This window comes from Equus caballus, chromosome 25, assembly GCF_041296265.1.
Source record: "Equus caballus isolate H_3958 breed thoroughbred chromosome 25, TB-T2T, whole genome shotgun sequence".
Lineage (NCBI taxonomy): Eukaryota > Metazoa > Chordata > Mammalia > Perissodactyla > Equidae > Equus > Equus caballus.
The window spans coordinates 12,609,309-12,622,976 of NC_091708.1; the positions used below are offsets into that span (position 1 = coordinate 12,609,309).

The following is a 13,668-nucleotide window of genomic DNA, read 5'->3' on the forward strand; positions in this document are numbered from 1 at the left end:
GTCATCTACCAGGTCAGCGAGCCCCTCAGGGAACAGTGTGTGAGGACTGCTAAGTGGCGTGTATGAAGATGAACATCCTCTCGGCTGCTTCCCTGAGCGCCTGTGGGGCACGGTCTGTGGGACTGCTGCTCGGGGGCCGGGGCGGGGGGCAGTGTATTTGACATTGTCATGGAGATGGCCAGATCAGCCCCAAGAAACGCTGTGGCCATTTCACTCCTACACACTTGCCATCTTGGACCAAACCTTTCCTTCTAAACGTAGAGTGCTGGAGCTAGAAGAGCCCCCTGGAAACGTTCTGTGTCCCCATCACACAGCACTCCTGGTGCCCCGTCAGTGAAGGATCTGCTGTCCCAGAGCAGCTGCCCGAGAGCCAGCCAGTGTCCCCCTCCCCCAGGGCCCTCCCTGCAAGTGAGGGGCCCCCATCGAACCAAGAGATGTTCTGACCAGGCAGCCCCCGTCCCTGTGGTGCAGATGGAACCAGCCTGCCCTCCCGCAGCCTGCTTCCTGGGGCTTTCTCCTCCATGTTCTGCTAGATGGTGACCACGGAAGACCTCCTTGGGTTTGTCCAAACTTGGAAAGAAAAACTGAGCCAGAGGATTCGGTACCTCAACTGCAGGCTGGACACAGTGTCTGTGACTCAAGTGGTCTTCACTGTAAGGAGGGGATGGGGCGGTGGGGAAGGGTGGGGGAGCTGTTTTGTCTGGGCTCCTAGGACACCCACGGGGCTCAGCAGAGCCTGGGGGAAGAGGGGCTCCCAGGCCCCTGCTGGACATCAGGCCTACTGGGATGCCTTGGAACAGCCACAGGCTGTGGAGCCAGATCTGAGTTCAAATCCCAGATGGGCCACTTCCCTGCCCTGGTCTCTTAGGAGACCCCCTTACCTCTTGGCACCAACTCCTCACCCCCATCGGGACCCTCAGCTCACCTCACCCATCCACAGACCCACCTCTCAGCCTCTTACTGCTCACCTGCACCCGTGAGCAGCCACTGGCCTCTGTCCACCCCACCCCCACTGCCTCGTCCAAGCCCACCCCCCCATCCTATCTCTTGCCCACCTGGCTGCCCTTATCCTGTCACTTCTCTCCATGATCCATTCCCTGAGCTGCAGCCAGACCTAACTCTGGAAAAGGCCAGCCTAACTGTGTCACTCTCCTGCCCTGAGGGTAAAATCAAACCCTTTAACTGGACCTACACCGCAGCCTGTGCTGTCCACCCTCCGCGGCCTCTTTATGTCTCTGCACCACCCCCCCCAGACACCACTTCCCCCCGGGCCTTCTTCCACCCCTTGGTCTGGTCGAGGCCTCCTGGTCCCCATAGCGCCTCCCACTTCCCTCCTCACCTCGGGGCCTCTGCTCTTCTCCTGCGTGATTGTCACCCAAGGGCTTGAGGAGACACTGGAACTGGGGAGAAGATTCCGTGAAGGCCTTGTCCAGTGACAGTGCCACCTCAGCAAGGGCTTCCCAGGATCTCCCCTTCCCAGGCCCCTACCTGTGCCCCTAAATGGAGGCCAGAGACCACCTTGTTGCTTTACCGGACTCTGTCCTCAGAACGCGCAGCCTGTGCTCACAGCTCTGAGACTCCAAGTGACCCAGTGAGTGCCCGGCTCTGACGCTGGCTTTGGTCAGATCTGCCGGCTGACTCAGCTCACACGGGCGTCCACTGTGAGAAGCTGTCTGAGTTCAGTGGTTTTCCATGGTGACAGCTGGTGGAGCCGAGCCCAGCTACCTCCCTACACACATCATCCTGGTCAGAAACGGACATTGGAGATGCATTTCTTTGGGTTGCATCACGGAGCCGCAGGAGGAGTCCTGGGCCTCTGCATCCTGGCCATTGCTCTGTCCACTGTGCCCTATGGTGTCATTAGACTCATAGCTCAGTGAAAGTGGGCCCTGGCTGACCCCTGACTCTGATGTTACAGAAGGTGGATGACAGAAGCCACATGGCTGAGCGGACTTTCTGGGTCCTCTGTGGGCCCTCGGTGACATGGCTTAATTCCTGGTTTTGAGGAAGTGGCAGTGAGGAAATTCCTGCTTTGTAAACCTCCAGAAGGTCTTTTTGAACACAGAGCCATCTGCAGTGTGGAAATGAACACCGCCAACCAAATGAGAAAGGCAAAGGCTATTTCTTCAGAGCTTGCTCCCGCAAGGGAGGCAGCCGCCAGCACCTGCATTTCAGCAGAGCCTCAAAGGCAGGCAGAGGAGTGGGAAAGCCGTCCGGGGGAGAAAAGGAAGGCTCCAGGTGTGCCCTGCGTGGAGGCTGTCGGCCTGGGGAGGCTGGAGGCAGGCCAGCTGGCAGGGGCATGTACGTGACTGTTTAGGACACCTATTCGGCCTTCTCTGGTTGGTCCTCAGTTGGAAGCAGGGACAACACTGAGGGAAGCTGTCAGTTCTTAATCAAGTCTTGGCCATTTGGGGCTGATTGTTACAGGAGTTATTGTTCAGCTTTCTGGACCTTCACTAGAGGTGACAATCTGGCTTCCTGCGAGTCTGCCTTCCGGCAGGCTGGCTTCCCGAGCTGTTTACTATAATAAGGAGCTCACTTCCTGGGCAGTTGCTGCAGGCTATGGGTCAGAGTTCTGTATTCATCTGTGGTCCAGCCCTTGTCCACTTGCAGATTCAGTCTCTTAGCGGTTACAGAATGAAGTCCCTGTTGCTAGAGCTGCCGGATAAAACTTCAGGATGCCCAGTTAAATGTGAATTTCAGATAAACAACACATAATATTTTTAGTACAAGTATGTCCCAAATATTGCATGGGACATACTTAAGACTAAAAATTGCTCATTGCCTTTGTGAAATTCAAGTTTAACTGGGCGTGTTGTATTTTTATTTGAAAAGCTGGCAGCCCTACAGGTGGCTCGCCGTGTTTTCTTTGGGTCCTCACGACAGGGAAGCAAGGATACAGATTCCTGGCCCCTTGCCCCCTCAGCGGCCTTGGGTGGGTTTAGTGTAAAGGCTTCATCCCACGGCAAGGTTGTCTTCAGGGCTGTCGAGGAGCAGGGGGGCATCTCGAAGGGCTCGGCCCCAGACCTGGGAGTCAGGTTGCCCCACGGCAGGCCCAGTGCCTCTAGCAACCCAGGGAGGGCTCCCACAGGCTCAGACCTGCCTGTGTCTGTCCCCAGCCTCCAGAGCACTGACACACCTTTGTCCCCCAGCATCACTCGGTACTCCAAGCCCAACCGGACAGACAGAAAGTACCAGGTACTCGGGGACAAGCCACCTCCTCCGGCTGAGTAAGTGACAACGCCTTTGTCCATTAACTCCATTTTACCTGTTGTCTCTGTCGGGGGCGGTTCAACTTGACTCAGCTGAGGGGAAAATAAGAAGTGGGGGCAGAGAAGGAGGGGTTGGGAGGGGACAGGCAAGGGTCAAAGTCAGTTTGTCTCAACCCATTTCACCTAAATTGGTTGAGAGACATTTTCACCAACTTTTCACATTTTCCAAGCTAAGCATTTTCTGGCAGCAGGGCAGCGTGCCGCTTTGAGGTTTGGGTATTTTTGCAATTTTTTCATGCTTCCCCCTCCCCCATTCCTCTTTTCCTTTACTTTAATTTCAGTGATTAAAACAAAATCTGTTCCACTTAATATGGCTACATCTCAGCAAACAAGCAAAATGTCAACTTCAACTGAAAGCCCTCCGAGAAGGTTGAGGTCTACAATGGGCCCCGTCCCTCAGTCAGGAAGCCCACTGTCACAGCGCCCCCACTCACCAGTCGTTTTGTCCACGGCTCTCGCCTCTGGGGTTCTGTGCACCGTGCAGAGAAGGGCGGCTTTTGCATCAGGCGGCCCTAGTTGCATATAAGTCAGCAGGTGGACGCTCCCTCGTCCCACGCTCCAAAAGACACTCTTCGTCATTGAAACCTTGACTCTCTCCCCTTTTTATAGTTCTGTCATTTGATCACAGGTTTTGATTTGTGTAACTGTCACCACAATCAGGAAACAGAACTGTTCCTCCACCCCTGAGTCCCCTTCACAGCCACGCCCACCCCGTCTCCCTCGCCATCCCTAACCCTGAGCAACCACTAACCAGTCTTCCACCCTACAACTGTGTCACTTCAAGAATGTCGGATAGCTGGTCTCATCCAGGATACAATCAGAGTGGCTTTTTGCGCTCCACGTAATGCCCCTGAGAGCCATCCGAGTTGTCACGTGTATCAAGAGTTCCTTCTTTTGTGTGGCTGAGTAGTAATCCATGGTATGGAAGCACCACAGGTTTTTGTGATTAAAAAAAAAATCATAGGCTAAACCCCAAAACTCAAGCATTTATTGAGTCTCTGAAAGGGAAGACTTTCCTGGCATGGCACAGTGGCTATTCCTCAGGAATAGAATCAGACCGGTCATGTTTTACCCCCACATGGAATCTGGCTAAGCGACTTCTCCCCAGGCCTCAGTCTTCCCCTCTGCACAGTGGGGAGAAGAGACCCCTCCTCTCAGAGCTGCAGAGAGGAGCCAGCGAGTCACCTGCTGGCCTCCTTTGAGCAATACAGGATTGTCACACCGAGAAGCCCTGGATGAAATCACAAGGGAAACATGGAAAATGTCGGCAAATAAATTTTTAAACTCCTCTGGGTTAAAGTGCGATTAAAAGTTAGATAACAACCAGCCAGGAAACAACAGCGGTAAACAGGCCGACATGAGAAAAGGCCTTTAAAAACTGGCTGCCTCTCCCGTCCCCCAGCAAATTGCTAAGGAAACCTTGAGAGCTCAGGAGGGTCAGGGAAGAGGGGAGAATTTGAAGAGACCATACCCGAAGGAGGAAATAAAATTAGAACAGACACGTGGGGGAAACACTCTCATTAGAATGCAGAGAAATGAAAGTGGAACAGGTCTGTTCCATATTTCGCCGGAGACTCACCAGTATATCAATAGGTTTTAGTGGAAGATCCCAGTTTATCAAGGGAGGATGGAGGGGGTCCCTCCCAGGCACTGCAGGTGGGAGGTGTTAAAGAAAACATTATTCTGGCACTTGTTCAAACAGTAAGGAAGACTTTCTATGGGGCTATTGCAATAGGTGTCAAGACTGTCATAATAGGAGAGAGAGATGGGGCTCAACTCCAAATACAACAAGGACAAGCGGGGTCTACAGCCAACGCACAGACGGAGGGGGCAGTGGATGGAAAGAAGGTTCAGGGGTTGTAGAATTCTTGCTGCAGGCAGGCCAGGGTGAGCAGACATCAAGGGCAGAGGACTGTCTCTAAACTGACTTAGCAGGATTCTTGCTAAAACAGGACCCAGTAGGCCAGACAGTGCCCAGCGAAGAGGCCTAGTCAAAAAGCGGGCTCAGAGGAGCCTGTCTAAAGTTTGGTCAAGGAGACAGTCTCTGTCAGTCCTCTTAAGTCTCTGTCCCCTCTTCTCTGACCCTCCTGAGCTCTCAAGGTTTTCTTAGCAATTTGTCAGTCCTCTTCCTGTTCAAGGAAGGAAGAGACATTCTTCCTTCCTTTGAACAATGTAAGTTCATTTCCCCTTCAGTCGCCTTTTCTTCATTGAGGACAAGCTGAACCATCTGTTGAGACGTGGTGGCACGGCAGCCAGTCAAGATTTCCAGATGTTGGGCCTGAAGCATCGTGAGTGGCCCACACAGCAGCAGCTCCAGGCATTCAGGTTGCCCTTCGTCCAGCTCAGCTTGTAGGGCTTCTTTAGATCTGGGGGGAAAGCCAGCCACAAAGCAGCCTAATGTCCCAATAAGGATCTGCATAGTCAAGTTTTAGTTCTCAGTGGGATCAAGTCAGGAGGACGGGAGAAAAACTGAAAACGTCAATTCGAAGACTTGCAGCCAGATATTGAAGGAAGCTAGAAGAATTGAGAATTTGGCAAGGATTGACAGAAGGTATAAGATGTCAAGATCCAGTCCAGTCCACAGGTGGGTAACAAAACCTCAAAGACAAGGAATAGGGGTAGAATCTGTTATCCCACAAGAGGGTGCTCTGGTTTTCCATTGAAATGTAAAATTTCTGTCATCCCTTCTTTCTGATTCTTGTTTACAAAATAAGTCTGATCTCATTAGATTTGGCCTGAGTATTTACGTAAGTGCAGCAAGAATGGTAATTGACCACACAGACCTTTTTAAGTTTGTGTTGCTGGAACTTTTCATAAGGAATCTCAGATTGGACTTTTAAAAGCCCCCTGTGGCTGGGACCCCAAGCCAGATTCACTGGTGATACCTGTAGATTTGGGTGAATCCCTCTCTTCTTGAGGTCCCCACGATATCCTACGGTTCCTGGGCCTGCCAGGAAGTGGCCTTCCTCACTCACCTGTGAGGCTGGGAACCCTGTAAGCCAGGTATCAGACTGGTTTTCCCAAGAAGGCTTTGTAAGTATTGGTTCCATCAAGTCAGCTTTAGCTCCTTAAAACTCTTTCGTCAAATCTGATTCTCTGCATCGTTCTCCTTATGACATTCCAGTCAAAGCCTTGGTTATGTATCAAAGTTTCCAATTATGTCCCCTTACAAGGAGGACAGATTCTTATTGAGCTCATGTAAGTAATTATATTGCCATGATAATAAGTATACTCAGTAAGAGCTTTTGAATTCTGGAGTGTGTTAGAGTGGATAAAACATCCAGCCTGTTTCCAAGCACCTCTTTTTCCTGTTCAGCCTCAGGCAGCTGCTTTCAGGAGTTCCTCAGTTCCTTGAGAGCCTGGCTGGGGACAGGAGGTCTGAACTCCAAGTGACTGCAGGGAGCTGAGGGCTGGAGTGGGAGGGCGACAGTCTGGCAGGGGTGGACAGAGGGATGGAAGAGCGGACGTATCGAAGGATCAAGGGGACTGAAGGCTAGACCGAAGGTGGTAGGAGGAGGACGGAGGAGCAGGGGTGACGGGAAGGCAGAGGTCTTACCTGAGCCAGTTTGGGAGATCTTAAGTTTTCCAAAGAAACCAATGGGGTTCCAAATTATCCTTGGTAACATGATGCCAGTGGCATGGATCCCACAGTGGAAGATTGTTTGGGAAGGTATAGTGAAAGCATACAAAGGAGCTGTCCAATGCTTGGTCAAGGAGACCGTTTTTGTCAAGGTCAACAGCAAACTGTCTTTCCAGAAAGCGTTTTGGGAAGGTAGAGTGAAAGCCATAGAATTATGCCTTTTGTGCAACTCCTCAGGTCTCTTTCCCAAGGAAATCATCCTATCAAGAAGAAAAGACTTACACAAAAATATACCACACAATACTTTTCATCACAGCTAAAAATGAGAAAAAACCTAAAGGTCCAAAACTAGGGGATTGTAAACCATGGTGCCTACATACCTAATGGTGTCACACAGCCATTTAAAACGGTATCGTGATGTGGGGACACTTTCCAGTGAGCAGAATGCAAAACACTCATGAACCTAATTCCAAACTGATTTTAAAATCAGCAAAAGGAAATAAAATAAAATGTTTGTATTCATTTTTCCTTCTTGTTTTTCAGTATATTTCTAATTTTCTTCATTATGATGAATGAATTTTAAAATGACAGATCGAGTGACCTATACACATATATTTAGAAATTGGCCGACAATGATGTGTGTATACAGCAGTCACTGTGTCACTTTACTGACATTGTGGAAAAGTAAGTGTCCTCAGCTGCATGCAGTTCTAATACGTCTGTGCCTCATCTCACTCTCACTATTGAGATGGCTGACCTAACCTAGACAGGACTACCCACTGGATCCGGGCAAATCTGTTTAGTAAAGCCCAGGCATGCACACAGTCAGCCTAAAGGCCAGGGGTACCAGAAGGGGGATGTATGGTCCTACAGGAAGTCCTGCTCGTCTGATTAACATTGTAAGAAATCATTCCTTCTTTCACCCAGTACTGAGGCGCTGATCGATGCAGGCCCCGCTCTGGGGCTGGGGATTCCACGGTGAACAAAAGCACACGCCCACGGTCTGTGTCCTGGTGGACTTTACCATCTGCAGGGAGAGGTGGAGATCAATCAGCCAGTCACACAAATCAATCCCAAGTCCCCCTGTGGGGAGCGCTGTAGGGCTGAGGGCCACTCTGAGAGATTGGAACGAGGTGAGCAGGAATTGCCACCAAGCCAGGATCTGAGGAAGAGCAGGAACAAATATGACCAAGAGGAAAGTTAGCAGTGTTCTCTGTAGAGAACTCAGTGTGTGCAAAGGTCCCTGAGCTAACATCTGTGCCCCTGGCGTTAACACTCCCACTCTGCCCGCTTGTGCCAGCTTGCCCGACAGGAACCTCCTGAGGTGCCAGAGAGAGCCCTCAGGCAGGAGGGGTTGGAAGGGGATGCTGTCAGCCTGCTGGAGCCCAGCTCCCCAGCCGCAGCTGAACACGGGTGGGCCAAGGGGGTATGAGCGCAGCACCAGCAGCGTCAGCACCCCAGGTTTCCCGAATCCAAGGGCAGGACCCGGCCGCACCGCTCTGCCGCGCCGCCCTCCTTCCTCAGCGCAGCAAGTCACGTCTGCAGGGCCCTCCCAGCTTGCAGCGTGCTCTGCAGGGCCACGATCTCATCCAGTCCTGCCTGGGAGGGGTGGCAGTAAGCTACTTTGTAAATCAGGAAACCAAATCTCAGAGAAATGAAATGAAGAAGTCTCCGAAGTCACTCAGCAGGAGAGTGACGCAGCCATGGTTCCTGCCCAGCTCTGGCTGCCCCATTGGTGCGCCTGCCCCCGAAACTCCACCTGGAGGTACGGAGTAAGTAGGAAAGCACCCAGCAAAACGAGGGGTGCTACATCTCCCCTCTGCCACCCCCAGAGTCTCTGCACCTCTCACACCCTCCTGCCAGGCACTGGGCAGAGTGCACAGAGAGCAGGACGCAGACCTGGACAAGGGACAGCCTGTGGCCAGTCACTCTCCACCTCCTTCATCTGGGCAAGGCCCTGGTGGGTACGGGAGGCTGGAGGAAGCAGGCCTGCTGTGGCAGGAGCAGCTGGGTGAGAAGGGCACCTAGTGACATAACCTGAGAGCCTGGCCCAGCTCAGAGCAGCTGGCAGCAGTGGGGTCACCATGTCATGTGGCCAGACTCTGAGAACGGGGTAGGAATCATCTGCTAACTACCCTTAGTGTGAACCGGGGGCTTGTGGGCAAACCTCGATTCATCAGGAGCCTCAGGAGACAGGCCTATGACTCCCCCATGCTCCAGAGGGGAAACTGAGGCACCAAGATCTCTCATGGCGAGTAAGCAGCAGAGCTGAGGTTAAAGCCAAGTCAGCCTGGTCTGAAGGCTCTGGGCTTTGCCCAGTCTCCTGCCTCTTTCTCTGCCCTCGGCTGGCTCAGCCTCCCCACCAGGGGACGTGGAACCCCGTGCACAGATGCCAGGGGCCCAGGAGGCACCTACACAGCTGTTCTGGGAGACCTTAGCCTCCCTCCTGGCCTCTCTCCCCGACACCAGGCACATCCTGTCCTCCTCGCCTGTGTCCCGCCCTGTATCGCCTGTCCCCTAGCCTGTCCCTGGCCTGTTTTCTGACTTGACCGTGGCCTGTCCCATCTTCTGTTCCCTGGCCTGTCTCCTGGCCTGTGCCCCTTTGACCCCAGCCCAGCTCCCTGCTGCTCATCTTAGAGGTGCTTTGGTACCTGCCTTCTGGGCCCTCCTTGACTCTGAGGGGGATGTAAAGACTGGGACCGGCCCACCACAGCTCAGACAGAGCCTACAAACAGCGGCAGTGCCAGGGAGCAGAAGGAGCCGCAGAATTGGGAGGTCTGGGCCAGCCCTCACTGCCGTGTGACCTCTGAGCCCAGTTCCCTCACCTGTCCACTGGGGACGCAAACCCCACTCTCCTCGCCACTGTACCCAGTGAGGCCCTGCTTGGTTAGCTTCTCTCTCTCTCTCTTTCTCTCTCCGTCATGTCTCTGGATCTGGGGAAGCAAGCACCCATGTTTTGAGCTGCCCTATGTAGAGGCCCCCAGAGGAGAGGACTGAGGGAGTGCCTGGGCCAACAGACAGACAGGAAGTCAGGCTCTAAGTCCAGACTGGATCCTGACAATACCCGCGTGAGTGAGCTTGGGAGCAGATGCTCCCACAGTCGAGCCTCAGTTGAGACGCAGCCCCAGCTTCAGAGAGACCTCGAGGCAGAGGCACCCAGCTAAGCTGTGCCCAGACTCCTGGCCCACGCAAATTGTGAGATATTCAATATTTGTAATTTTATAAAGGTGCTAAATTGCGGGGCAGTGTTGTCAGAGAGGAACAGATAACCAACACGGTCTACCAGGCCCCAGGATCTGATCCTGCCCTCCTGCTCCCTGCCCTTCTCTCTCCTCCCAGGCTCCCCCAGCCACGCAGCCACCTTTCTAACCTCCTCTGGCCAGACTCACTTTGGCCTGCCCGTCCCTGCACCACTGGGGCCTTCTCCTGACACACTGTTCCCAGACTTATGCAGGCTTATCATTCTGGTCCCAGCAAATGTCACCTCAGGGAGGCCTTTCAGACCCTCCTGTCCAGTGACCGCCAGCCGTGCCTCACAGCCCCCGGCTTTATTTTAGGTACAGCACCTGTTCTTTTCTTTCTCCTGGCTTTGCTTTCCTGCTTTCGTCCACCTCCCCTCCAGACTGTGAGCTCCTAGCGGGCCACTCAGTCATTTTCAGCACCGCACTTGGCCCGCCAGGGCATCTGGCTCAGGTGAGTGCTTGGCGCACAGCTGGTGAGTGAAGAATACACGGGAGGATCTTAGAGCCCCTTTTCCTGACTCTGACCAGTTCAGTCTGTGGAGATGGATGCTAGTAACAGGAGGCACAAGTTGGTTCTGAGGAGGGGGCAGCCAGGACGACCTCTGCATGACCCTTCCTGCTCCAACTGCTCCAGCAAAGAAAGCTGTGTGGCCCCCGCTGACTCTGGAGGCTGCCTGCCCCCTGGTGGCCAGAACCAGCACTGCAGCCCAGGCAGGAGCACCACGAAACAAAACGGGCACCTCTATTTGGGGGACCTCAAGGCAGTGGCTTTCCAAGTCCCAGATGAGCAAAGGAGCAGGACCTTCAGGCTTACAAGGCAGTGCGAGGGACCAACCCTGGGGGACCCCATGCATCACAGTGTCCATGGCCAGGTGCACACGAGGGGCCCTGTGGGAGGCCCAAGAAGAGTGCATGTACGTGAGCACTCACATTGCTGTATGCACATGTGCAATGTACCAGTGGCTCTGCACACAAGGTTCGTCTCCTGCAACCAGCTCTGTGAGCCCCACAGCTGCTGGGGGCTGGGTCGCATGTTCACTACGAGACCCGGGAAGTGGTGTCAGTCTCACTTAACCACTAAGACTCAGGGTAGGGAAGGGGCAGTTCCCCAAAGAAAAACTCATGTGCTTTTCCCAAGAGAAGAGGGCATGGATGTCAGCCAGGCAAAAGCACCAGATCTCAGAGTCATACAAGCCACCTCCACATCTGCCTCAGCCACTGTGCACAAGGGGCCATGTCCCAGAGAAGGGATCTGTCTTGTCCAAGGTCACATAGTGATTCAATGGCAAAGCTCATAATTTGGTTAGGATTAGATTTGGCTATGTATATTAGAAAACGCCAAATAATGGTGGCGTAAACAAGAGAGACTTACATCTTTCTCATAAAAACGAACCCTAGAGGTGGGCAGTCCATGCTAATCCTGGACTGCTCATCGCGGAAGATCACAGATCATTTGTCCTTCTGCTCCAGCATCTTGGTATGTGGTTTCCATCATCAAGGCTGTCCCTGGTCCAGGATGGCTGCTGGGGCTCTGGCCTGGACCAGCCACCACATCTGCATTTCAGATGGCAGCAGGAGAAAAGAATGAGGGCAAAGGGGGCCCTGCCAGCTGTGTGGATTTCATCTGACCAGCCTCCCCAAAGTCCCATACCACGGGACTGGTCACACGTCACTGGCCTGAACTTCGTCTGGTCATTCTTAGATGCAAGAGAGGTTAGGAACTCTAGTCCTTCAGCTGGGTGAATTGTTGCCCTGATTAAAACTGTCTCTGTTTTTAAGCAAAGGGAGAATGAAAACCATGGCAACCACCAGTGCTCTTTCTCTACCAGAACTCCAAGATGAAGAGGAGGAGACAGGGTTATTTTCAGAAGTGTAGAGCATTTGTTTGCCAACCACAGCCCCTCTTTTCTTGGTTTTGTTCATTCACAGAGAAAACAAAGTCTTGGTTCCAAACCACCATATATGAGTGGGACCTCTGCTTTTAGTTCCCAGCAGAATTATTGGAACCACTGTGTTGGCTTTCATCTGCTTGTACCTTGTGAGTAGATCTGAGCAAATCCTTTTCTATTTCATAAATGGAGTCGGGTAGGGGTAGGGGTCATGAAGACTTTTAAGCAAGCAGCATGTTCCTAAAAAGCTGATCAAAATTATCTCTGTAAATCAAAGAGTAGAGTGCGTTGACCCGATTTTTGACCCTCATGGTGACTATGCTAGTAAAAATAATCCACATAAAATAAAATTGATAGTGGTTAAAACTGCTCACAGTAAAATGTACCACTGACATAAATTAATGGAAGAAAAATATATTTGAAAGCACTTTGATATGCATAATTTGACCCCAGAAAAGTGACTTGGTAGAAATAATAATCCTTCAAGTTTACACCAGTAGAATGTATAGTCAGTAAAGTACGATATGCACCTGAGATCAAGTGATTTACATAAAAAATAATCGATCCTGATAAAAAATAATTTCAGCAAACTAAGAGTAAAAGTGGATAAACTAGAATTGATTTCTGTGCTGTATGTTTTTCCTCCAATATTATCTCATTTACTATTTTAAATACTCAATAGACTTCATATTTGAGAGCAGTTTTAGGTTTTATAGAAAAATTGAGTAGATAGTACAGAGTTCCCATATATTCTCTCCCCCCGCCTCAAGTTTCCTCTATTTTTAACATCTTGCAATAGTGTGGCTCCTTTGTTAACATTTATGGATGAATGGAGGTACGTTATTAACAACTAAAGCCCGTAGTTTACACCGAGCTTCCCTCTTTGTGTTACACAGTTCTATGAGTTTTGACAAATGCATGGTGTTGTTTCTCCACCGAGACAGTGTCATACAGAACAGTTTTGCCCCCCTAGAATCCCGTGCTCCACCGTGGCTTTCCTCTCTCCCTCCCCCGAACCACCGACAGCTGCTGATCTTTTACTCTCTCCATAGTTGTGCCCTTTCCAGAATGTCAAATAGTTGAAAACCATACAGTTCGTGGCCTTTTCATGCTGGCTTCTTTCACTTAGCAACATGTATTTAAAGTTCCTTCTTGTCTTTTTGTGGTTGGATAGTTCATTGCTTATATCGCTGAATAATATTCCATTGTATGGATGGACCACAGTTTGTTTATCCATTCACCTATTGAAGGACATCTTGTTTGCTTCCAGTTTGGGGCAATTATGAATAAATAAATAAATATTTGTGTGCAGGTAATTGTGTAGACATAAGTTTTCAACTCTTATTGGGTAAATATCTGGGAAAACAATTGCTGGATCATATGTTAGGACTATGTTTAGCTTTGTAAGAAACTGCCAAACTGTCTTCCAAAGTGGCTAGATCGTTTTTGCATTCCTACCAGCAATGTTGTTCGACACCCTCACCAGCATTTGATATTGTCAGCTCTCGGCATTTAGCCCTTCTAGTAGGTGTGTGGTGGTATCTATTGTTGTTTTAACTTGCAATTCCCTGATGACATGTGATGTTGAACATCTTTTCATATGCTTATGCCATCTGCTTATCTTCTTTGATGAGATATCTGTTCAGATCTATTGCTCATTTTTTAATTGTTTGTTTGAGTTTTTG

General features: G+C 51.2%; 1 protein-coding gene across 1 annotated transcript in view; it reads left to right on the top strand.

Annotated features, from left to right (window-relative positions):
• Positions 1–7,377, top strand: part of CCDC180 (coiled-coil domain containing 180) — a gene marked incomplete at its 5' end in the record, with an annotated part of 40,672 nt that extends 33,295 nt beyond the window's left edge. Inside the window, 3 exon segments of the mRNA XM_070252016.1 lie at positions 534–653; positions 3,153–3,230; positions 3,554–7,377. Coding sequence (XP_070108117.1) covers positions 534–653; positions 3,153–3,230 — 198 coding nt within the window.
• Between the last annotated feature and the right edge of the window lie 6,291 nt (positions 7,378–13,668).